This window comes from Pelecanus crispus, chromosome 5 (assembly GCF_030463565.1).
Source record: "Pelecanus crispus isolate bPelCri1 chromosome 5, bPelCri1.pri, whole genome shotgun sequence".
In the NCBI taxonomy this organism is placed as follows: domain Eukaryota; kingdom Metazoa; phylum Chordata; class Aves; order Pelecaniformes; family Pelecanidae; genus Pelecanus; species Pelecanus crispus.
In genome coordinates, this window is record NC_134647.1 from 36502423 (window position 1) to 36525188 (window position 22766).

General features: G+C 38.7%; 1 protein-coding gene across 1 annotated transcript in view; it reads right to left on the reverse strand.

The window, feature by feature from the left end:
• COL3A1 (collagen type III alpha 1 chain) overlaps nucleotides 1-22766 on the reverse strand; it is a 53703-nt gene that overhangs the window by 4564 nt on the left and 26373 nt on the right. Inside the window, exons 7-46 of the mRNA XM_075710085.1 lie at nucleotides 21914-21979; nucleotides 21273-21326; nucleotides 20993-21046; nucleotides 20191-20244; nucleotides 19980-20033; nucleotides 18590-18643; nucleotides 18052-18096; nucleotides 17796-17849; nucleotides 16764-16808; nucleotides 15963-16016; nucleotides 15390-15488; nucleotides 15224-15268; nucleotides 15004-15102; nucleotides 14178-14231; nucleotides 13934-14041; nucleotides 12686-12739; nucleotides 11897-11995; nucleotides 10707-10760; nucleotides 10247-10345; nucleotides 10043-10096; nucleotides 9858-9911; nucleotides 9256-9309; nucleotides 8832-8885; nucleotides 8576-8620; nucleotides 8387-8485; nucleotides 8178-8285; nucleotides 7578-7631; nucleotides 6523-6576; nucleotides 6365-6418; nucleotides 5715-5768; nucleotides 5270-5377; nucleotides 5043-5096; nucleotides 4504-4557; nucleotides 2962-3123; nucleotides 2728-2835; nucleotides 1856-1963; nucleotides 1384-1437; nucleotides 1088-1195; nucleotides 399-452; nucleotides 181-288 (exon numbers count right to left, since the gene is read on the reverse strand). Coding sequence (XP_075566200.1) covers nucleotides 181-288; nucleotides 399-452; nucleotides 1088-1195; nucleotides 1384-1437; nucleotides 1856-1963; nucleotides 2728-2835; nucleotides 2962-3123; nucleotides 4504-4557; nucleotides 5043-5096; nucleotides 5270-5377; nucleotides 5715-5768; nucleotides 6365-6418; nucleotides 6523-6576; nucleotides 7578-7631; nucleotides 8178-8285; nucleotides 8387-8485; nucleotides 8576-8620; nucleotides 8832-8885; nucleotides 9256-9309; nucleotides 9858-9911; nucleotides 10043-10096; nucleotides 10247-10345; nucleotides 10707-10760; nucleotides 11897-11995; nucleotides 12686-12739; nucleotides 13934-14041; nucleotides 14178-14231; nucleotides 15004-15102; nucleotides 15224-15268; nucleotides 15390-15488; nucleotides 15963-16016; nucleotides 16764-16808; nucleotides 17796-17849; nucleotides 18052-18096; nucleotides 18590-18643; nucleotides 19980-20033; nucleotides 20191-20244; nucleotides 20993-21046; nucleotides 21273-21326; nucleotides 21914-21979 — 2847 coding nt within the window. The remainder of the gene's footprint in view (nucleotides 1-180; nucleotides 289-398; nucleotides 453-1087; nucleotides 1196-1383; nucleotides 1438-1855; nucleotides 1964-2727; nucleotides 2836-2961; nucleotides 3124-4503; nucleotides 4558-5042; nucleotides 5097-5269; nucleotides 5378-5714; nucleotides 5769-6364; nucleotides 6419-6522; nucleotides 6577-7577; nucleotides 7632-8177; nucleotides 8286-8386; nucleotides 8486-8575; nucleotides 8621-8831; nucleotides 8886-9255; nucleotides 9310-9857; nucleotides 9912-10042; nucleotides 10097-10246; nucleotides 10346-10706; nucleotides 10761-11896; nucleotides 11996-12685; nucleotides 12740-13933; nucleotides 14042-14177; nucleotides 14232-15003; nucleotides 15103-15223; nucleotides 15269-15389; nucleotides 15489-15962; nucleotides 16017-16763; nucleotides 16809-17795; nucleotides 17850-18051; nucleotides 18097-18589; nucleotides 18644-19979; nucleotides 20034-20190; nucleotides 20245-20992; nucleotides 21047-21272; nucleotides 21327-21913; nucleotides 21980-22766) is intronic.

Sequence of the window (22766 nt, forward strand, 5' to 3'; positions counted from 1 at the left end):
TCTTCCTTAACACTTATTTCAGGTTCATTCAGGGAATCTGGACTTGTGAACACATTTGACAATCAAATTGCACAGGTTCTTTATACTTTTTTTTCCTTTCCTCAGTAAATTAGTTACTTGGGACTCAAACCACAGGAACTAAGAACAGCTGTAATTCCCAATCCAATGCAAAATACTCACAGGAGGACCAGGGAGACCAGGGGTACCAGGGAATCCTCTATGACCCTTTATGCCGTTGCTGCCTCTTTCACCAGTTTCACCTTTATCACCACGAGGACCTTGAGGGCCCTTTAAGAATAGAGTTGCAACAAAAGGAATATATAAAGAAATAAGAAAAATGCCCAAATAACAGGAAATAGTGAATGTATGGCATCACAAATACTTTAAATATGACTTACAGCAGGACCTCGAGCACCAGCAGGACCAGCAGGGCCAGCAGGGCCAGGTGGACCCTGTGAACCAAAAAGAATAAGACAGCATGGATCACTTGGAGTTGACTAGGCTGCCTTTTTATTTCCAGATAAACAGTATGTTCAAAGCCAGCAGCTGTTTGGAAACAAGTGGAAGCTCCACACACACAATATAATCAACAAGAGTTTTGATCAGTTCCTTTTTCTACCAATGTTAGTCTTACTCAGCTGCTTGTAAGCACTGGTACATACCACATGCACTAGACCCCTTCTTCATTTTGTGAGGTGCTTAGTGCTCAAGCTGTGCTCATGTCGGCACTTCTCAGAAATCATTTGAAGACTTCCAAAGTTACTCCCTTAGTTTAAATAAATAACATTGCTTGTGCTGCATGAGCACAAGATGGGATGGAAATTAAGATAGGGCCTGGTGGGATGATATGCTTTTTGGCATCCTAAGGAGTACGTGGATTTTGAGCTTAATTTATATACAGTTATCAGAAACATAAACTATGATGTCTTTTCCCTTGCTATTCTTATCAAAGAAGTCCTCAATGCCAAGAAACTATGACAGTAACAAATGTATGACTCTTCCAAACTTCCACTTTATTACAGCATGAAATGGACTTTGCATAGGAAATGCATGTAAATAAGCAGTAAGCTATTTATTTTGGTCTTACCTGAAATCCTCTTTCACCGGGTTTTCCAGGTGCACCGCTGGTACCTGCAGGTCCAGGGTGACCAGGAGGTCCTGGAGAGCCAGGAGAGCCACTTTCACCGCGGTCACCCTGCAGATAGATAGTTACAGGTAACAGGATAAGAAAGTTAATCTTTTACAGAACTGCAATGTAAAGAGTATATTCACTGGAGCATAAGACATTTAAGGAACAAGTTACATAGTACAGAACTAGCTACGTATATTGTCATCTCTACATAACAGTTATCTGGCAATCTAAAGATATTGGCGATTCCTTACTTTGCCTCCTGGGGATCCATCACGTCCAGGTGAGCCATCTGAGCCAGGGTTACCCTAGGGGCGGGGGGAGAAAGAAAAAAAAAAAAAAGCATGGTACAGTTTGTTCATAAGCTGGATGATGAATAGACAGCTTGTTTTCCAGTAAACTTAAATAATGCTCATCAAAGCAAGTTTTCAAGAAGGAAGAGTTCCTGGAGGTGGCGTGGCCCATAAAAGGTCTATCAGACCTGCATTATTTTGTAGGCGTACAGTCAATGCAGTCTCTTATTCAGTCCCAAGTGAGACAGAGACGTAGTCTACAGGTAGTAAAAGGTATAGCAGAGACAGCAGACTACACCACCTTACATGAGGATCTAACCTGCCCAGACCACTGTGCTTCAGGGAGACTTTGTGAACCTTAAAGCATATTTAGTCCCCGAGTCTCCTGTTTGTAACTCACAAGCTAGCAGGAAGGTCTAACACATTCACTCACATCTCTGCCAGGCTCTCCAGGTAAGCCTCTTTGTCCAACAGGACCTTGTGGACCAGGAGCACCGCGTTCTCCTGGGATACCATTGGTGCCTGGTTTACCATCTTCACCCTGAACAAAACCAGAAAGGATTTTGTTGCAGATAATGTACTTACGAAATACCATCATATTATACATCTTTAATTAAATATGCAGTGACTATGAAGGAGACCGAATAAAGTGAAGGGCCAGTGATTATTTGGTGATTATGAATACTCAAAATAAGAAAGATAAAAACTTGGCTGTATACTAATATTAATGCAAGACCATTGAACCCAAGGAATGTTCCTTCTTGTTTTGTCAACTAAGAAACAATAAGCAGGTGTCTCTTCTTATATGTCCAAAAACAATGGCCAAAGCAGTTTACAAAAAAACACTGGTCTATCACAATATTAGTGATAAAATACAAACCAAGCCTCACACAACCTTTTCTGCAGGGAGATGAAAGTATTTTCCTGTTTAGGCCATAACATTTAAGCAATAAACATATTGAGAATTAAGCAAAGATAAACAACTTGCAGTAGGTGAAACTGTGACTCGGTTCTTGCCTCAAGGAGAGCACATTGCCCTTCTCAAGTGGGTGAAGCTGGTTATATACTTCTAGATAATCTGATCCAGGACGCTTGGTAATAGAGATTAAAGACAACATCACATCCCACAGCTGCTTGTTACCGGACATTTTAAAGCCTGATCTTATGGATGTAAACAAAAATAACTGTAAATTCTGTCGTCTCTGGACTAAAAATACAACACATTGTAAATCTGCTATTCTTAGCAGCTGGATTACAGTTGTTGCGTTAGCTTTGAGGCTATTGCTGCAGTGAATGCACTCTCACCTTGGCACCTGCCACACCGGGTGGACCGCTTGGGCCACGCAGACCTGGCAAACCTGTGCTACCCCGACCACCAACGATGCCTTGAGGACCTATTTCTCCTGGTGCCCCCTGTTTAGGAAAAGGTGAGATCAGTCAATACTGAGGATCTTCAACATTCAATAGGTGGCTTCTTATTCTTGACAAACATAAGCCCGTTCAATTAGTATAGCAGTCACTGGCTGGACATGTACTTACTCTTTCTCCTCGTGCACCTGGTGACCCTCTTTCGCCTGGTGGGCCAGGCTCACCTCTTGTTCCGGCAGGTCCTGGACTGCCAGCAGGACCAGTGCTACCCGGGGGTCCAGGAGGCCCATCCTTGCCTGCGGGCCCTGCGTTACCAGCAGGACCTGGAGCACCCTAAAAGGAATTTTAAAGGGAAGAGTGTGAGCTGTGTTATCTGAAACAGTAGCACACGCTTACTGGCATTGATCTTTCCTCATGAAAGCCAACCAGACTTGATTCATTGCCTGAAGGTGGATTTAGGGTCCAACCTCTACACACCTGAATCTGATCTGGTCTTATAAAGAGAATCCTTTCACCTACCATTGTCACACCTGATTTTTTTGCTCCCTACTGCCTGGGAATATGGTTTGTGTAATACACCACATGCACAGTTTGGATGCCCAGTGTTTGTAATGCAGCCAACACAGGATACATGTTCCTTACCCAGGACTCTGCCACAGAAATTTGAAATAGTTGCAGGCCCCACTGATTTCTTGAATCACTAATGCCAGGTACCTTTAAGGTGGTGTCTTGGACACATGCAGAATGAAATGTGTTTCATTAAAACTCTTCGCTTAGCCAATCAATGGAAAGAATTACATTGACTTCAGTAGTACCTTAAATAAAATCCTATTTTATTTTAATTCAGCAATATTCTAATTTACATCTGTCTGTAACTATAAGACAGAAAATAAACCTCTGTTTATTCAAATATAAAAGTTTTACTTTCTCAGTTACCATATTTTGATTTTAAAATGGGTAAATGCATTGTATTCTCTGTATTTTCTTAATTTTTAAAGAATCAAAAATCAGAATGTAAATTTTACTATGCGAGTCAAAAATAGGTGATGTTGAACATGCAAAGATATTATGAAACAGCTTTTCTTCATGCACAGGTATTGTATAAAATATTGGAATTAGCTGATGCATTAGTGTACATTTTTATAACAGGACACTACAGACTGGTAGATTAAACTTCAGATATAGGCCGTATCAAAAGAGACAAAATTTGCCACAAGAACCTTTCTAAACTCCTCTGTCCCAAAATAATTAAATCTTATGCCATTCCATTCTACAGGCAATTAAAAATATTCTCAACAGTGGTCTACAAAATGTAGTTTTGAAAATGCATACCAATTCAAGATCCTGAATTAAATATTTCTTGCATCACAAAAGAGCAAGAGAGAAGACAGGATGTCTGCCACCAACAGAAATACTCAAGAACCTGATCCAGGAGTCCAGAAGGACTCCACTAACTCTGATGGGCTTTGGAAAGCAAACCATAATAGAAGGAGGAGTATCAAGACAGTTAAGTGAATGAATTGCTATTCCATATGAAATACAAGCAGAGTAAACTCTCTTTTGCAGAAGTTTTTCCCTAAGTCCAAACATCATATTCAGGATGCTTTTGCTTATGTTATATTCATGTCGAGGTACATAAAGCTTAATATAGTTCAATATATTAATATATGTCCACAAGGCAAGAAAAAAACCCCAGGGGGATAAACAACTTACAGTGTTACCAGGGGGACCAGGTAGACCACGAGCACCAGGGAAACCAGCAGCACCCTATAAGAGATCAATACTTTTAGTTGTCATTTTCTGAAGACTGGAAAAACATGAACAAATTGATTTTTGTACAACAGCTGACTTTGAATTATATTTAGCTGTTTTGCTTGAAACCAGAATTAAATGTCCTGGAACTGAAGAAGTAGTTCACAATTTTTTTCTTTTTTTTTTAATGGGAAGGTCCCATATGTTCCTCAAAGGTGAACTCATGGGTTCTGTGAAACTTGGCAAAGATAGCATGTAAATCTAGTAACTGTTGAGATAAGTCATTTTATAGCTTTGGGTCATTGTGCCAAAAGCTATTTTGGCACCTTACTCATATTAAAATCAATGTAATCCAGATCACTAAACACCTCAACCTTAATTACTCCTTCTGGAACACTTTAATTATTCTTGAACTGCTGATATTAAAGTCACTGAAGGTCTTGTTTTTCATTTACATCATGAGAGTAACTTATCAGTGACTAAGTCAAAGAGATACTCACAGGGCCTCCAGGAGATCCACGTTCTCCTTTTGCTCCTTGGAGACCAGCTGGACCCTGCATGGAAGGAAATAGTTAAAGCAAATGATTTGATAAATAGATTAAAATCATAGCAAGTGTCATTAAATTTCAGGCAGTTCAAATGCTTGCACTTGGGTCCAGCTGTCTTGAGGCTGAGGGAGAACTGAAGAAACCTCTCTTTGTAGCAATAAGGAACAGCAAAAACTTACTGGTGCACCAGGACCACCTTGTGGACCTGCAGGTCCAGGGGGTCCAGCCTCTCCTCTTAGACCAGGTGGGCCTCTTTCTCCTTTTCCACCAGGTTCCCCATTTTGGCCCTGTAGAGAAATGATATTGTTATATTACAACTCAGAAAATACAGATGATATCACTTTGATGAGAAACCCTATCCAGATACCCTTCGGAAGGGAATTTAAATATTAAATTAAATGTGAATGCAGTTGAACTCTTTTGGTCTACTAGTACAGGAAGGGAAAGGTAAAGAAATGTTGCTCTATGTGTGACTGAGTATAGAAAGAGTACCAAATGAATCAAATGTATGTAGCAGGTATATATATTAAAGGGGTTACAGTGAGCCTTTCTGAGATGTGGATGAACTTAGAGCAACTAAAAGCAACTGAATGTGATTATCAGTTTTTAAGTATTTATACTTACTGGAGCTCCAGGGAAGCCAGCAGGTCCAGGAAGACCTTGTTCTCCTCGTTCACCCTATAGGAAATGACATATCAGCAAAGGAAGTTGTTAGAAAAATAGGCTTCACTTTACAAGTTACAGAACACCCCCATGAATACCACTGAAGTTTCTTTGTCTTATCAGCCTTTGGAAGGGAAAAAAACAAACCCAAAATAACAGTTGCTCCTGTGCTCTAAAAACAACTGTGCAGGAATTTTCTGATAATTACCTAACACGTGACAAACTGATCTCAGTTACACATGTATAAACCCTGAGCACAATCCATGATGTTCCCCAGATCCAAATGTGCTGTTTTATCAATCTAAAATACAAATATAAGAGTATTTTTAAAAGTTTACTTAACTGTAAGACAAGATGGAAACAACTATTGCTCACAGTCCTGACCTGACCTGCCACTGCAGCCCTCCAACCCCTTTACAGTGTTAAAAGCACTGATTTTCTCAAGTCCTTAGCACCTGTAAAACCCAAGAGTCAACAGCAGCTGAATGTGCTTAGTTTATTTTCAACTCAAGCCACATGTGTTCCTGACAGGGTAGGTACAACACTGATGTCTATACCAGGCTAGAGGAGCCATGGTGAAATTATACTGGAAGAAAAGTACTATCACTTACAGGACCACCACGGGAACCCATTGGACCTGGGGCACCTGCTGGACCAGTCTCTCCCTGTAAGGAACAAGAATGATTACTAGATGGTTTTCTTCTTCCCATGAGACAGCTACCAGTGTGACTGTTTATATTATCAAACATCATCATGGAGGATACTTTACCTTATCTCCAGGTGGGCCGGCAGGACCAGGAGGACCGATGGGACCTACGTTACCCTAAAGAAAAAAGCAACCAATATATTTTGTATCAAAAATATGACAATATTAATCCCTCTATTTTGATCACTAGCATTTATGTTTCAGTGTAAACAGGTTGCTAAAGATATGTAAATGGAAGTCTACCTTGCCAGTGTGTTGTTGCACACTATGTTTTGGAGTAACACTCTGAGATCACACCATTTTGTGATGTGAGAGACCTCCACTTGTTTTATCCTCTTTTTTTCCCCACCATCTAAACCTAATCCAAAATCACCTCAATTTAATAGGTCTCTTTCAATGGTAGACAATAGAAGTTATCCATTGCCCTAACTTTTCATATAGATAATAGGTCCATATTTTTTCAGTATATGCTCAACGTCTCTTGATTAGCTTCCTGACTTTTTTCTTTCTTGAGAATTTAATGTATACCTCATGGTTTAAAATACATTTTTTCTATTTCCTCCAACTCATACAAGCTATATTTTTATATTTGTCATCCCTCATTATTTTGATGTGTATATGCTTCCATGTATATTAGATATATACATTAGATATATACATATATTTCAAGTGTCTATTTCATGTGTATATGCTATATAGTTGTGTAAATATATCATATATTGTAACCTGCAGAAGTATTCTGTATGAGAATACTTACTATCATGGTGTCTTTTTGTGCATCATTATAACCAATATTTTCCTCATCGGCCAGCTAGATTTAGAAAGCTAGTAACACTTTCTCTGCTTTTGTATTGGTGCTTTTCCTCCAAAACATTGTTCCAATTAATTGTAATCTTCTGCTTGCAAAAAATTCTATTATATCTACCCAAGCAGCTGTAATCACAAAAACTAGTATTAAGTCTATTTTAGTTTATGGAACCAGTTTTGCACTGCCAGAATGAAATATAACGGGATTACTACTTTACCTCTCCTAGGCAGCATTTTAAGTTTACTCATGTTCTAAATGTAGACTATGTGAAGCTAATTGAGAAACTGTTAGATGTTTAAAGACTACTCACTCTCTCTCCTCTTGCACCAGGAATGCCATCAGCACCTTTGCCACCAGGTTCTCCCTACCAAGCGTAAGACGTAAAAAGCGTAAGCAAAAAGTGAGCATAATGGGGGAAAAAAAAAAAAAGAAAAAAAAGAATTAAAACATTACTGAGGGTATCTCAATAACCAGATTTCCTTATTGTGATCATACAAATCTAAAATTGGGCATGACATTCTGCCCAGTATTCAGCATCAGATGCTGAATACTTTGATGGAAAAAAACCCCAAATTGATTCAAAACTGAGTCTATGAGAAACTGTTTGCCCATGGTATGAACTATTCTCATTGTTTAGTAGCTTCATTAGAACTGTTTTGATGTACCCCTGCCCCAAGAGATCTAACACAGCGAAATGTCTAACATATATTAAACCAAGTGAAAAATCCTATATTTTTTTAACATATAAGACCCATATCACACTGCTAAATCAACAATACTGCTACACAGTCACTACCTCTGAAATCAGGCCAAAAGTGAAGATGTGAACAAACTCAGTGCCTTGTGGGAAGCTAACACGGAGTTAGCATAACATTGGCAGAGCATGTGTGTGGGTGTGTATGGGTGTTACCTTATCCCCTTTTGGTCCAGGACTTCCAGAAGGTCCTCTTTCTCCTGGCATTCCCTGTAAGCCAGGCAGCCCTGTGCCTCCAGGAGCACCAGGGGGGCCAGCAGGACCCTAAAGAGTAACAAAAAATAATTAGAAAAGATTAAAAAAAGAGCATATGAACCTGAATGATGCACCTGAAGATAACAGGAAGCAAGCGAGTCTGTGGGTACCTTGGCACCTTCTGAGCCAGCAGGACCTGGCCCACCTCTTGCTCCAGGAGGTCCTGGAGGACCCTGTGCACCACGTTCACCTGGGATACCATTTTCACCCTGTGGCAAAGAAATAATTATTCTTTGTTGTCAGGTTCACAGTTTGTTAATTCCTTAATGCAATTATAGAACCATTGCTGTATGATTTACCTTAGGGCCTGGGAATCCGGGTCCTCCAATATCACCTTTTGGCCCCTGTTTATGAGAAAATAAATGCAAGTTACGCATGCACTTTACTTAGAAAATCCGCATTGTGGTTGGCACCCTGCTTCTCTCACTTATTATCACTTAAAGCAGACTGCTCTGCTCTGCAGTGTGCTGATAGCTGTCTGAATTTGGAAATGTAATCTAGGAAGAGCTTTTCATATATTTTTTGTTGTTTTAAAAAAAGAGATCTACTGCTTACTGCTTCTCCAGGCTTTCCATTCTCTCCAGCTGGTCCTGGTCCACCAGGCAATCCCTGTAGGAAGGAACAGTATTACCATCTGTTACATAGATAAATCATGCATTTTCCTATCTAGGAAATCTTTTTAACACGAAGATGTGTACCCAACTCATTCTAATCCTTTACAAAGTAGGAGGTGCTAATTTGATAGCTAGAGGTTTTATGTGACATAATCTACTAAACTAGCCATCTGGTTTGCAGTTATGAAATACTAAGCAATAACTTTTGTCAAGTGGTTGATCTGTCTTCCTTCAAAATATGATGACATGCACCCTAATGAAAATGTTTAGCTGCCTCTTTTTTTTTGGGGTGGGGAGTGTGTGTGTGTGTGTGTATGTTAGTCTATTAAAAAGACTCAGAAACCAATAAACAATAAACACAGCACCTGGAGGCCGGGTGGACCTGGTGGTCCTGGTTCTCCTCTCTCCCCAGAAGCACCCTAGAATCAAACAAAAGAGAAATAAAAAAAAAAAAAAGAAATGGTCTGAGAACATTTCAACATGAAAAGACCTTCACACCACCTCTAATCTATGCCTCTTTATCATATCTGATGATGACATTGCACAATCCCAAAGACTAATGTATCTTGTGTTCTGGTATTTGCTCTTTTCATTACAACTGTTAGATGTAATTCAGCAGACACTTTTATACTTGATACTAGTCTGAAATGCTAGCTCTAATAAACATTAAAGGGAGCAATAACATGCTTCAATTTGAAAAAGTGGTAGATTCCCAAAAGCTCTAAATTGAATTTTGTTTTCAACTTATACCAGGTATACCTGACTCAGGTTTCTCATAACAAAGTTTTGAGTATTAATTTATTAAAATAATGGCAAAGAAGAGCTCTTTTATTTGTTTTCATAAAAGAAGATTTCTTTATATCATTAAAAATATTTTCCTTCCCCTAAATTCACAGTCTCTATCTGTAGATGCCAGACCACCTTGGCAATAACTGATGATTGCCTTTTATGGGACTACCACACTTACAGTAGGTCCAGGAGGACCTGGGAGGCCAACATCACCATTCTTCCCAGCAGGACCCTATACAAAGACAAAATTAGGCTATGGTTATGGGTTGATATAATTTTTATAAGAGTCACAAAATTATTATTGATTAGTATTATGTCATTATTAAATTATTATATAATTAAACAAATGTTAATGAAACTTACAGGTGTTCCAGGCGGTCCACCAGGGCCTCTTTCTCCATTCTTACCTGGTGCACCCTTACAAAAGAGAAAGATCACATTTAGAATACCTGTTCTGGTCAGCATACAATAACTTAATCCTGTGATACCAGATAACCCCACTATGGAGCAACTTAACAGTTGACTGACCAAGCATAAGCACAGTAGAAGTGAAGAAATCCCTCTCACCTCATTGCCCTTAGGACCAGGGAAGCCCATTACACCTGGTTGACCACGTGGGCCTGAAGGGCCAGGTGGACCAGGACGGCCAGATTCACCCTGAGTACCCTGGGATTAGCAAAAAAGAAATGAAAACATGGCATTTGTTAAGTGAAATAAATGAATATCCATGACTCATTAAACAGTGAGTGAGGGTGAGATTGAGCTAGAGGCATCGTCGTTCAAAACTTACTATGTATTTTGTATTTCAGCTAAGCTTCTGTATACTCTGTATTTTAAATAGTATTAAATGACAAGATTTACAGAATGTTATTACAGTGAGACAGCATATAAAGTGCTCTGGTAAATAAAACAAACAAACAAAGAGACAAGTAATCTGACTGTGATAACAACCTGTCATGTAGATACTGTGGGATGAGGGTAAGGTCAGTAGGAGGACTAGCATAAAATGTTTGCACAATGTACATACTGGAGGGCCAGGTTTCCCATCGCCTCCAGGGTTTCCTGGAATTCCGGGCAAACCCTGCAAGTGAAGAAAAAGAAGTGTTATTTTTCAGTTTAAAATGTGTAGTATTAAGTTACAATACATAAATATAAATATATAAAAATACATTTTAAACTACTTGCTTGATTTTAACCTCTTTAATAAAGATTAAAGCTCTTCCCATTCCCCCCATCCAATTAAGGGGAAAAATTGGACAAAGCTAACAAATTCTTCTGTTAGGAGTTTATCACTTTCTCTGAGAGTCATTGTATATAATCAAGGCATCAGACCTTTATCAACATGGACAAAAATTGTATTCTTTCATTATTTGGGAAGAAAACTAGTTTCAGATGGTAAAAGCCATGACTATGCACATCTACTTAAAAGCAACACAATTTATAACATTTTAGTTAACTTGTTTTCTATATTTAAATATTATTTTTGCTATAATAATTCATTTTCATTTCCAATAAAATTTTGTTTAGCTCCCAGAAGCCTACAGTCAGGCTGACTTTTGGTTTTCAATGCATTTGTTTTCAGCAGTTGCTAATTCTTGGTATAGCTCACAGCATGTTGTTACATTCTGTACATATTACACAATAGGTTATCTCTGAAAACCTTCTTGACATGTACTATGAAAATCTGATCAACAGCTTATTTACTTTAATTGCAAATAAGCAATACGTATAAGTTAAATACTTAACTATATTGAAATATTTAAATTAATGTATAATTTAATTATTTAAATGTTATTTTTAAGCCTATTTAAATAATAATTTAAATATAAATATATTTAAATACAGTAACCCGAATACCTACTAAATATAATAAACATAATGCACTTTATAATAAATTATAAATTTTGCTAAAATGTAAATAGACAATACAGAAAATCATTCAGTGCTAATTCACATTAAAGCCATATCTCATGATAGTGCATGGCAGACTCTGAGAACTGAGAAGCATATTCAGCTTCATATAAGCTTCATCATTCACTTGTGACAGATGTTCTCTGAATGCCCTGTGTCTCTGCATGGTTATCTGTTGCACTATGAATATATGTACTCAAAGGAATTAATAGAAATTTTTTCAAATTGGACTATTCTATTGTATCAGATGAGATGCAACCTCTCTAATAGAGTTTATCTCTTTTTCTTGGAGATGTACTGTCTTACTCTCATTCCGGGAAGACCTGGGCCTCCATCTTGTCCACGCTCTCCTGCGGGTCCACTAGGGCCAGGAGGACCTGGGCTACCACGTTCACCTGCAGGACCCTAAAAAAGAGATGTTGAAATTCACCACAAGGAAATCAGTATCTCTTGTTGTTTAATCCCAGTCGGCAACTAAGCACCACACAGACGCTTGCTCACCCTAGCCCCCCTCCCCAGTGGGATGGGGGAGAGAATTGGGGGGGGAAAAGGTAAAACCCGTGGGTTGAGATAAAGACAGTTTAATAGGACAGCAGAGGAAGAGAAAGTAGTAATAATAATAATGATGACAAAAGAATATATAAAAACAAGTGACGCACAATGCAATTGCTCACCATCTGCCAGCTAACGCCCAGCAAGTGCCCAAGCAGCGATCGCACCCCCCCCCAGCCAACTCCCCCCAGTTTATATACTGAGCATGATGTCATATGGTATGGAATAGCCCTTTGGGCAGTTTGGGTCAGCTGTCCTGGCTGTGCCCCCTCCCAGCTTCTTGTGCACCTGGCAGAGCATGGGAAGCTGAAAAGTCCTTGACTAGCATAAGCAGTACTCAGCAACAACTAAAACATCAGTGTGTTATCAACATTCTTCTCCTACCAAATCCAAAACACAGAACTATGCCTGCTACTAGGAAGAAAATTAACTCTATCATCTCAGCTGAAACCAGGGCAGCATCATATTGAATCTGAAATTGTCCGTTCAAAGTCACATGGATTCTCCAGAAGGTTGGGGTTTTTTTTAGAGGAAGACTTATACCTTTTCACCTGGAAGTCCATTGCTACCGGGTAAGCCACGGAAACCGGGGGAGCCCTGCCAAATAAAGGAACAAAATATGGATCATAGGCAATATGACCTAGGTAAATGGCAACTGTTTTTTTTCCCTAAACTACTTACCATTAGACATATTATTATGAAAATTAATGAAATAGATGGAAATGACATTTCACTGTAGCAAGAAAGTCTACAGAGTTATTTTCTCTTTGAATAAAACCCTCCTGCTTGAAATCATAGCCCATCCTCCAGTATTTTTAACTGGCCCTGCATTAGTTACTTTATTCATGAGTTTTCTAAATTATTATCAAAATAAAACCACACGTTCAGTCTTGAACAATTATTTTCTTCTAATTCAATACCAAAAAGAGCTCTATTGTATTGTTTTAATATTTATATTTACTACTATCTTCATTGCTTACAATAAATTTGAATAATAAAATTTAATTTGCAGCCCCATTCATATATTTAATATGATTAATTTGTTCACTGTGCATCTTTGGTTTCCTCATAGCTTCAGCAAATACTGCAATCAATTATTAAATTAGAGGTTATAAATAGATCAGCACAATTTCCTTTGTTTCAGATGGGAACAGAAATCTAGAATTTGTAAGGGTTTTGCTATTTATTTTGTTGAATAAATCAGTTCAGGAAGTCATTTGTGAGAATGTTTTTTAGAGAGTTATGAAATCTACTAGCCAAAAAACCTGTTGACAATAAAGATATTATAACATAGAAGACATCCTGACAATATTGTTGTTATTATTATTGATACTTAAGATCTATTGACGATAAAGATGTTGACATAAAGACATATCCTAAATGTAGAAGAATTTGCATTAGTTTCACTTCCCAGAGCTGAAATTTTGTGATTGTTCATTTTTGTTAACTGAGAAGTAATTTTGAAATTTTTTTTCTTTTTCCCTGTGTATTTCTCACAGTTTATGTTTGCTTTCCAGCACAAATCTTTTGACACAGCTTCCAGGTATATAACATCGCTGCTTCTTCAATATCAAAAAAGAAAGAAATTAATTTATTTCAGACTGAGATAGATCCAAGTGTTGCAATTCAGATGAGGGACTAGATAAGAATTCTCCCCAGTTTCACATCTGGAATTTGCTGAGAACAGATATGGACCCAAATTTCTCCTTAAAATGTTTGAACACCAGATTTTGCTGTCTCTGTATTAAGTCAGAATGTGCCTTGTGTGCATGGTCATCTACAGCAGCTTACCCTTTCTCCAGGTGTACCAGGTACGCCATTCTGACCAGGTTCACCATTTGCACCTCTTTTGCCTTCCTCACCAGGAGGTCCAGGAGCACCTGGGGTGCCATTTTCACCCTGGCAACAACAACAAAAAAAGCCCACCAGTGAAGTTACAAGTCTCCAAGAAAACCCCTTGGGTTTTGTATGGGGAATGATTCAGGGTTCAGACTTCCTTGGAAGAAGTCTCTGAGTGCATTTTAAAATCACTTACGCGCTCGCCTTTTGGGCCTGGATCTCCTTTTGCACCATTCTTACCAGGTTCTCCCTAAGCAGGAGAAAATCCCATTAAAATTATGGATTGCAACAGGGTATTATTCTAGAGCTACTAATGTACTAAGATACTAGGTAGACATGATATCTTTCAAATTATTTACTAATATTTATTATTTTACATTCTACAATGGAATTAGCATGCACTAGTTGAACCTGGATGTGGGATGCATGGGGCTTCTTAAAAATCCAGTGAAGAGGTAATGCAATCTTAAACACCACTGAGTAAAATTTTATGTCTGTTTCTGAGCTATTTCAGACATCATTGAGACTTTTGCTTTGAAGTCCCTGAGTATTTTCTCTGACAAAGAACTATGTGTGGTGTAAGGCTGTCAGGAAAGAGCCTGCTGGGGTAAATGACAGTATAAGAGTAGGTACAACTCACTAGGTGTAGTGGACTGTGGACTCAGCCCGTGGGAATTTAAACAGGTGAAATTAGGATATTAAAACAACAGATTTTGTCTAACGTAGTCATTTTAGACAAGCTATTTTTTTGTTGAACTAATAGAACTAATAGATAATTTAGGAAAGCAAATAAATATTATTATCATATTTATGTAGAATTTTTATATATAGCAATATATAAATGTGTGAAAGATAAATATATTATATATTTATAAGAATAATTGCCTATTGTTGTTATAAAATAATATATTAGACCCTCTCAAGTGAATAGGACAAATTCAATGGGCTTTTTTTTAATGGTATCAGAACTACTTCCACCATATTTGTTTGTACAACCAGTGTAATGAATATTAGTCACTCACTGGTGTGCCTTTTGCTCCAGGGTTTCCACTTGCACCTGGAGGACCAGGAAGACCACGGCCTCCTGGCAGACCAGGAGCACCAGGAATACCAGCAGGTCCCTGTAGAGAGTGAACAACAGATGTGGATGAAGAGAGCACGGCATTGTAGGACTCCGCCCAGTCCAAACAGCAACCCTCACCAACACAATGCAGCAAAAGACAGTGATATGAGAGTACCTACCATTTCACCCTTGTTGCCAGGGCTTCCAGCTCTTCCAGGAGGGCCCTGAAAAATAAATGTATAAATAACTGATTCTGCTAACCTAGGACTAAACCAAAGGACATGTACTGCTTTGTGAAGAGCAGCTTGAACAACACTTCTCAGTTTCCATGTGGTATTTACATACCTGAGGCCCAGGTGGCCCAGCATTACCCTGAGGACCAGGTTCTCCTCTCTCTCCAGGACTACCACTAGAACCAGCAGGACCAGGAGGACCAGCTTCACCCTACAGAAAAACAGTAAAAGGAGAAAATGAGTGGATTTTAGTCTTGTCTCCAGGGAAATCAGTATTAGCTTCATGGCTTCTTCCACTACTGTGGCATCTTTGTGTGATTTGGGAAGAAGGTTTAACACCATCATCACCCGAGTGCCAGAGCCAAATCAGCACGACGACACTGGTGTACCCATGCACTCCAGCCAGCACATGCTGCACAGCTCCTCTAGTTGTGCGAAATTCACTTGAGCCCCTCCCATAATGCAACATAAATCATTGGGTCTACCACTTAACGGTGCTTTGAGGTGGATATTCGTGAAGGTGATGAGGATAGGGTTTGCCTCGTGCAGCATGTGAAAACACATCAGTTCTAGGCTTGCAAACCATGTAATAGCAGCCAGAAAAAGGAGAACTTTATAGTGACATAAGCTGGCTAACTAGGGAAAGGACCAAATCATATATTAGTATGCATCTTTATCCAAATACCTTAAAACCTGGAGAGCCTGGAAATCCTGCAGTTCCAGGGGGACCTGGGGGGCCCTTAAAATGAAAGAAATACTATTAATACAAAAGTAAAAGCCATATGGAATTAATCTTAAGTTAAAAAAATGTCTGATTATGAGATTTTTCTCTGAGTAAGGAAACACCTGGCAAAATAGCAAATATAAATCATGCTGTAGAAGATGAAGGCTGGTTAGTCCTAAAATATCACACCTACATCTTAATAACCCTGACTTTTACATGTTCAGCTACATTTCTGTGTTGTAAATTTAAAAACCATGAAAGCTATCATTAAAGAGATTAAGTTATAAAATTGTTTGAAATTTGTTCTAATTATAAAAAAGGCATAGAAGAAAAAAAGCGCTAATATATAGCTGTTACACATACATGTGAACATGCTCAGGTTTCTACGCAGATGGAAGAGAAAAATTCTTGCCACCTCAGACAGCTAAATAATGTATTTGACAAGACCATTCAAAATCTGATCTGCATAGAGAACAGCAATTCTACCCATCTCTATGTTCTCTGAGAATAATCTGGTTTTGGATTTATGCATTTTCTGATTTACAGTGTTAAAGTTCTACTATTGCACTGTATGCTTCAAGTATCTTAACCTGCTTCAAGTATCTTAACCAACACAGTTATGAAATATAATTAAATAAATGCTCATTCTTAAGCCAATGCACTGCCAGTCTCGGGTTTATTGGCACTGCAGAACATCAGCTAGAAGAAACTAGACTTGAGCAACAAAAATACTTATAGTCAAAAATCTGTAAGTCATCTTACAGGTGGGCCTGCTGCTCCAGGAGATCCGTCTTTGCCATGGGCACCCTACAGAAAGAAAAGAGGTGTTGGGTACAGAGCACTACCCCGGACAAAGAACCCACATGCATTAATGCCCATGACTCACAGACCATCTTTTTGTATCTGCACATTCCCACTTAGTTGACCAAGACCCAAGGATTCCTCAACTGAAATTCTAAGATAATAATTAAATAAATGTTTTGTGAAGGAATATCCAACATTTTATGCGACTTGTACTGTAATGATGAGACAGCAAGATACAAAAAAGTATTCTTATTACATTTCTTAAGGAAATAACAGTAACAAAGCATCATCTGTGTGGACAGTTCTTAAGATTAAATAAATAAGATTGCAATAGGTGCGTATTTCAAAGTAACAGTTATTTCTAATTCGCATAAAAGACTAAACTTTCACTCCAAAAACCTAACAAACAGTGGTATGGTTTAAGTCCTGTTGTCTGTCTTGTAGACATGTTAGACCAGTTCCGCTGCTCAGGTTATATGGTGTTTGTACAAGCAAGTTGCTAGCTGTTACACTTTAGCTGTGCTTTGTTGATTACGTTGGATGCTATGAACTATGACTTCCTTCAGAGCAAAGAATGTGCCCCCTAATCTCAGTCAAAGAGTAATTTTACCTTTTTCCTGCAAGTTACTTCTGAGATTGCAGTTTTTCCTCTCTGCCTTCTGCTGCTGCCCTTTGCTTCCACTCCTCCTCCCTATTCCTCTTGACTGAACCAGAGCTTATGCTGAAACACTGAACTCTCCCTCAATGTGTAATTTATTAATTTTAAAAAAAGGAAATAGAGAATAAGATGGTGAACACATTGTGAGCTAGAAGTGTTATGTCTTTCACTGGGGACTGAAAAGTTTTCGTGTATAATTTTACAGATGCTATATAGTTTTCTAATCCTTTGCATTACAACTGTTTTAAGGTAAATCTATGAAGTAGGGAATTCTCAACATACTGAAACAAAATATGTGCTGCTTCTGGATAAGAACAGCTGCAACTACTTACAGGACCACCAGGATTCCCAGGTCTTCCTCTTTCGCCAGCTGGACCTCTTGGTCCCTAGAAAATGTGAGAAAAAGAGTCTGTTAAATGGCTTCCAAAATAATATGGCTGAGCAAAGAGACACTGCTCTTATTTGCATATCAGTATTGTTCAATGTATGTGGTGGAGTAATTAAAGTTAAAAGAAAGATGAGTAATTCAGTTAAGCGGGAAGTGCCACTGGCTCTTCCATTTAATTACTACAGGATACACATATTTACCGGTTGGCCTGGTGATCCGTTTGCTCCAGGAAGACCAGCTTCACCCTGTTATGGAAAGAAAACACCAATGACAGAATGAACTTTGGTGAGAACATTTTTTGGTTTATCCAAGAGACATAGAAATGAGAGAGCCCAATCCATTGCCCCTTTCTGCATGGTGTTGAATGTCCTTAGCATGAACTGAGGTCTGTCAGGTCTGAAAAGTCTAAACAAGTACCAGAACAGAATATTTAAACAGAAAAAAAAAAAAATCAGGAAGACTTGGTCCTTTAATATCATGCAATAAAGTCAGATGATCCAGGATGTCCTTTCATTTTGGAATCTCATCTTTGTTATGGCTGGAAAATCGGGACATGATGTGGTTCAGAAAGGCTAACTCCTTTGGAATGATTCTCATTCTTCTCATGGAGATATTCAATGGGTTTCTTTAATGTTTAATGGATTTTTTATAATTGCATAACATGCAAAGCATAGCTATATAACAAATGATGAAGGGTATTACTCTACCTATTACAAAGATGACACTATATTTTTTTACCTTTGGCCCAGGAGCACCACTGTCACCTTTGGCACCATCTTTTCCATCAAAACCCTGTGGGAAAGGAAAACCATATCTGTGAATAGTATTCCTTTTGTTTTCTGGAAAACTTGATTCCTCTTGGCAAAATATTAAACTTCAAGACAAACTCATATAAAGGGGCATATCTTTAAGAATGAGTGCTATCATCTATTGGAACACTTTTTGAAAGAAAATTCTGAATTCTTCATCTCTCCATGGACATTAGTTGAGAGAGGATGCTTTTCTGGAAAGCATACTTCAGGCCAGCATTTGGGATGGAGCTCTACAATTGAGGTAACAAGATAAAATTTAACAGCCTTTGTTATCATAGAATTGTTTAGGTTGGAAAAGACTTTTAAGATCATCCAGTCCAACCATTAACCTACACTACCAAGTCCACACTAAACCAGTCAAGGGTAGACTAGACTAAACCATGTCCCAGAGTGCCACATCTACCCATTTTTTGAACACTTCCAGGGATGGTGACTCCACCACCTCTCTGGGCAGCATGTTCCAATGCTTGACTACCCTTTCCGTGAAGAATTTTTCCTAATATCCAACCTAAATCTCCCCTGATGCAGCTTGAGCCCATTTCCTCTCGTCCTATCACTAACTACATGGGAGAAGAGACCAACACCCACCTCACTACTACCTCCTTTCAGGTAGTTGTAGAGAGCGATAAGGTCTCCCCTCAGCCTCCTCTTCTCCAGGCTAAACAACCCCAGTTCCCTCAGCCGCTCCTCATAAGGCCTGTGCTCCAGACCCTTCACCAGCCTTGCTGCCCTTCTCTGAACACGCTCCAGCACCTCAATGTCCTTCTTGTACTGAGGGGCCCAAAACTGGACACAGTATTCCAGGTGCAGCCTCACCAGTGCCGAGTACAGGGGGACAATCACCTCCCTGCTCCTGCTGGCCACACTATTCCTGACACAAGCCAGGATGCTGTTGGCCTTCTTGGCCACCTGGGCACACTGCTGGCTCATGTTCAGCTGGCTGTCAACCAACACCCCCAGGTCCTTTTCTGCCAGGCAGCTTTCCAGCCACTCTTCCCCAAGCCTGTAGCATTGCATGGGGTTGTTGTGCCCGAAGTGCAGGACCCGGCACTTGGCCTTGTTAAACCTCATCCAGTTGGTCTCAGCCCATCGGTCCAGCCTGTCCAGGTCCCTCTGTAGGGCCATCCTACCCTCCAGCAGATCGACACTCAATGGAAGGTTATGGAAGGTCAGATTACATTGTCCAGAAATTGATCTTTAATTCTATGAATCAGTCTCTTTAGCTGGGAATTGATGACTGAAAGAGCATAACAGTGCAACACTGTAATTCAAGTAGAGTAACAGACTCAGCTATACTCAATATACTCAATACTTACTCGTTGACCTTTCATCCCAGGCATCCCAGGCATTCCAGGGTGTCCCTTGTGACCCTAAGCACACAAATATAGAAAGCTGAATAAATCCCATATTTATTGTATGAAGGGCACAAGCCCATGTTTATTGTGTATTGTGTTCACTTGACTAATTTATAATGGGAAGATAAAACCTGTGAGTAGAAGACCATTGGTATTGGGGGTTTTTCCATACCGGTAATCCAGGGATTCCACGGTCTCCATTTCTGCCTGGTCTTCCTGGTTCCCCCTATCGAAAGAAAGTAAAATGTTTTGATTGCTTATCTATTGCTTCAGTTACTGGCAAAGAACTAGTAGATGAAGGCAAGTCAGAATAAGCAGGTGAACTTTCTACTGAATACAATGGGGAAAATTATAGCAGGGTGATGGTTCAGTACATGACTGCCTTCTGAAAAGTTGCCAGAATTTATAAACGAAATTTTTAACAAGATTTCAGTTAACATCTGATTTATTTCAAGCCATCTTGTAGGAAGAGATTATCACAGAAAGCTTATTTTTCATGGTGAAACATTCAAAATGGACAAAAACCTTAGCTGGTTGTCTTGCTTTGTACCATACCTATTCAGGACTCCCAGCTGTGACACAAAAGATGGTTTTAACAGCCTTAACTCTCAAAGCAAGACTCAAAGGGAGCAGACAACTACCAATACTGTCTGCTTTTCTTTATAATTGTTAATTTATTTTGCACCAGATCAAAAGAGGGTATTTCATGCTTAGGCTTTCTTTTTCTCTCTCTTTTTTTTTTTTTTAATTGTGTCATTTAAATTGCCTGATAAAATTGAAACTTTTTTGGAATGGAAATTTATACCTAATGTAAGCCAAATCTAGTTTCTTACAGTCATGTTGTCAAATTGAGAAACAGGGAGAGGTTACAAATTCTTAAACGCAATGGTATTAATGTGCTCTGCTATCTTACCATCTAATGAACTTTCTTTCTTCCCATTTATTAATCACTGGATGAATAATAGTGAACTTACATCTTTTCCTGGTGGACCAACTGGGCCTATCATTCCAACAGGGCCTGGAGGTCCCTGTAGAAAAATAATTAATATTAAATATATTAATAAATATGAAGTCTCTTTCAAATAAAAAATGCATTAGATGTCATAAAATACTTGTTGTACATTTGACATACATCATAGTAAAAAGACAGAATGAACTGTAAAATTTCAATCCACTCCAGTGATGACACAGACACATGCTTGTAAGATCATGCCTTTAGCATATATAGTGATATATATACGAATGTATACGTACAGGAGGGCCAGGTTGTCCTGGTTCTCCAGGGGAACCTTGGTATCCAGCAGAGCCCTATAATGCAGCAAAAAAACAGTTAAGAGATGAACAGTTACACACATTATTCCATGGTGCTACCATATTTTATAATAATCTCATAATCATAAGGAAAACATCAGCCAGAACTGTCACCAAATGACCAAAGCTGTAATTAGCAGAACCAAGAAGAATACACCTCCATCAAAACAGAATTAAAACTACTCCTCTAAAAGGACATGTACATCAAAAAACTCAGAGCCTTTGTGTGTTCATGGGACCTGTATTAGGATTCCCAGTTTATATCTCCTGTAAAATTTTTGTATGAATAAATATTTGGGAACATTAACAGAGGATGATAGGCAGTGGCATGTCTTAAGACAACCTTAGCTGACACCCTCCAGAATTGCAGAAAGTGCAGGGGAACACACAGACTTAAGCAAGCACAGTATTGAGTCTTGGTGGTGCATAGATGGTACAGCCCAATTAATAGAAGATGACACTTATCCATAAAATTCTTCAGCATAGATTTAATCAGTTGAAAATTTACCTAATGCTTATGGCAGAGAAAATGAGAGGTTGGTATAAAAGAACGAGATGATAATGAAAAGATTAATTTTACTTACAGGTGGACCTGCATGACCAGGTGGGCCAGGGGGACCGCTGGGGCCAGGGGGTCCTGGAAAGCCAGTCTATAGTGTAGATTAAAAAATAGTCATTATATTAATGTAATATAGCTATAAAGTGTAATGTAGTTCCAAGAGTCATCAATAACTGTGAAATAAATTTTTACATATTAGAACAGAGAAAAATCCACAGTGACATGTACTTGGTGCAGTAAAAAAGACGAAGCAATATGTATACACACTAATAAAAACATTGTCTAGTACCTACAGCCTCTTCAGAAAAGGTTTCTCTTTGCAGCCTTAGCTAATGTACTGAACAAGATATTTTTAAAGCTGTAATTTTTTCTTTTGAGTTACTATTCCACTTCCCTAGACCCCCAGAAGGATGCTTGCAGCTTAGCTTTTCAGCTACCTAAACTGGGAGGATAGATAACTGGAACTCTTAATTTTGTGGAACAGAGTAAATGAGCTTCAGCTTCTCTGCCATGTAACTGAGCTTTTAGCCTAATCCTACATCTTCAGTGGTGGAGCAAAGTGTACCAATAAACTTGCTTGCTAGTCTGTTGATGCCAGATTTTGCTTTCTAGAACTAATTTTAAAATTTCTCACCTGCATTCAGGAGCTATATTACACATACAACCCATTAGAAGAACTTTGCATGACAAACTCTGTTTATGACCCTCGACTTCTTAGGACTTACAGATATACTGAATTAAGGCCATATTTTTGTTACTTGTCAGTAAGGCAAGCGTTTTCACCACTGAAATCTTTTCTGAACTTTAACAGTAATAAGCCACAAAAAATAAATGATGTCTGGACTAACCGAAGGACTCAGAGGATGAAATCTCAATAT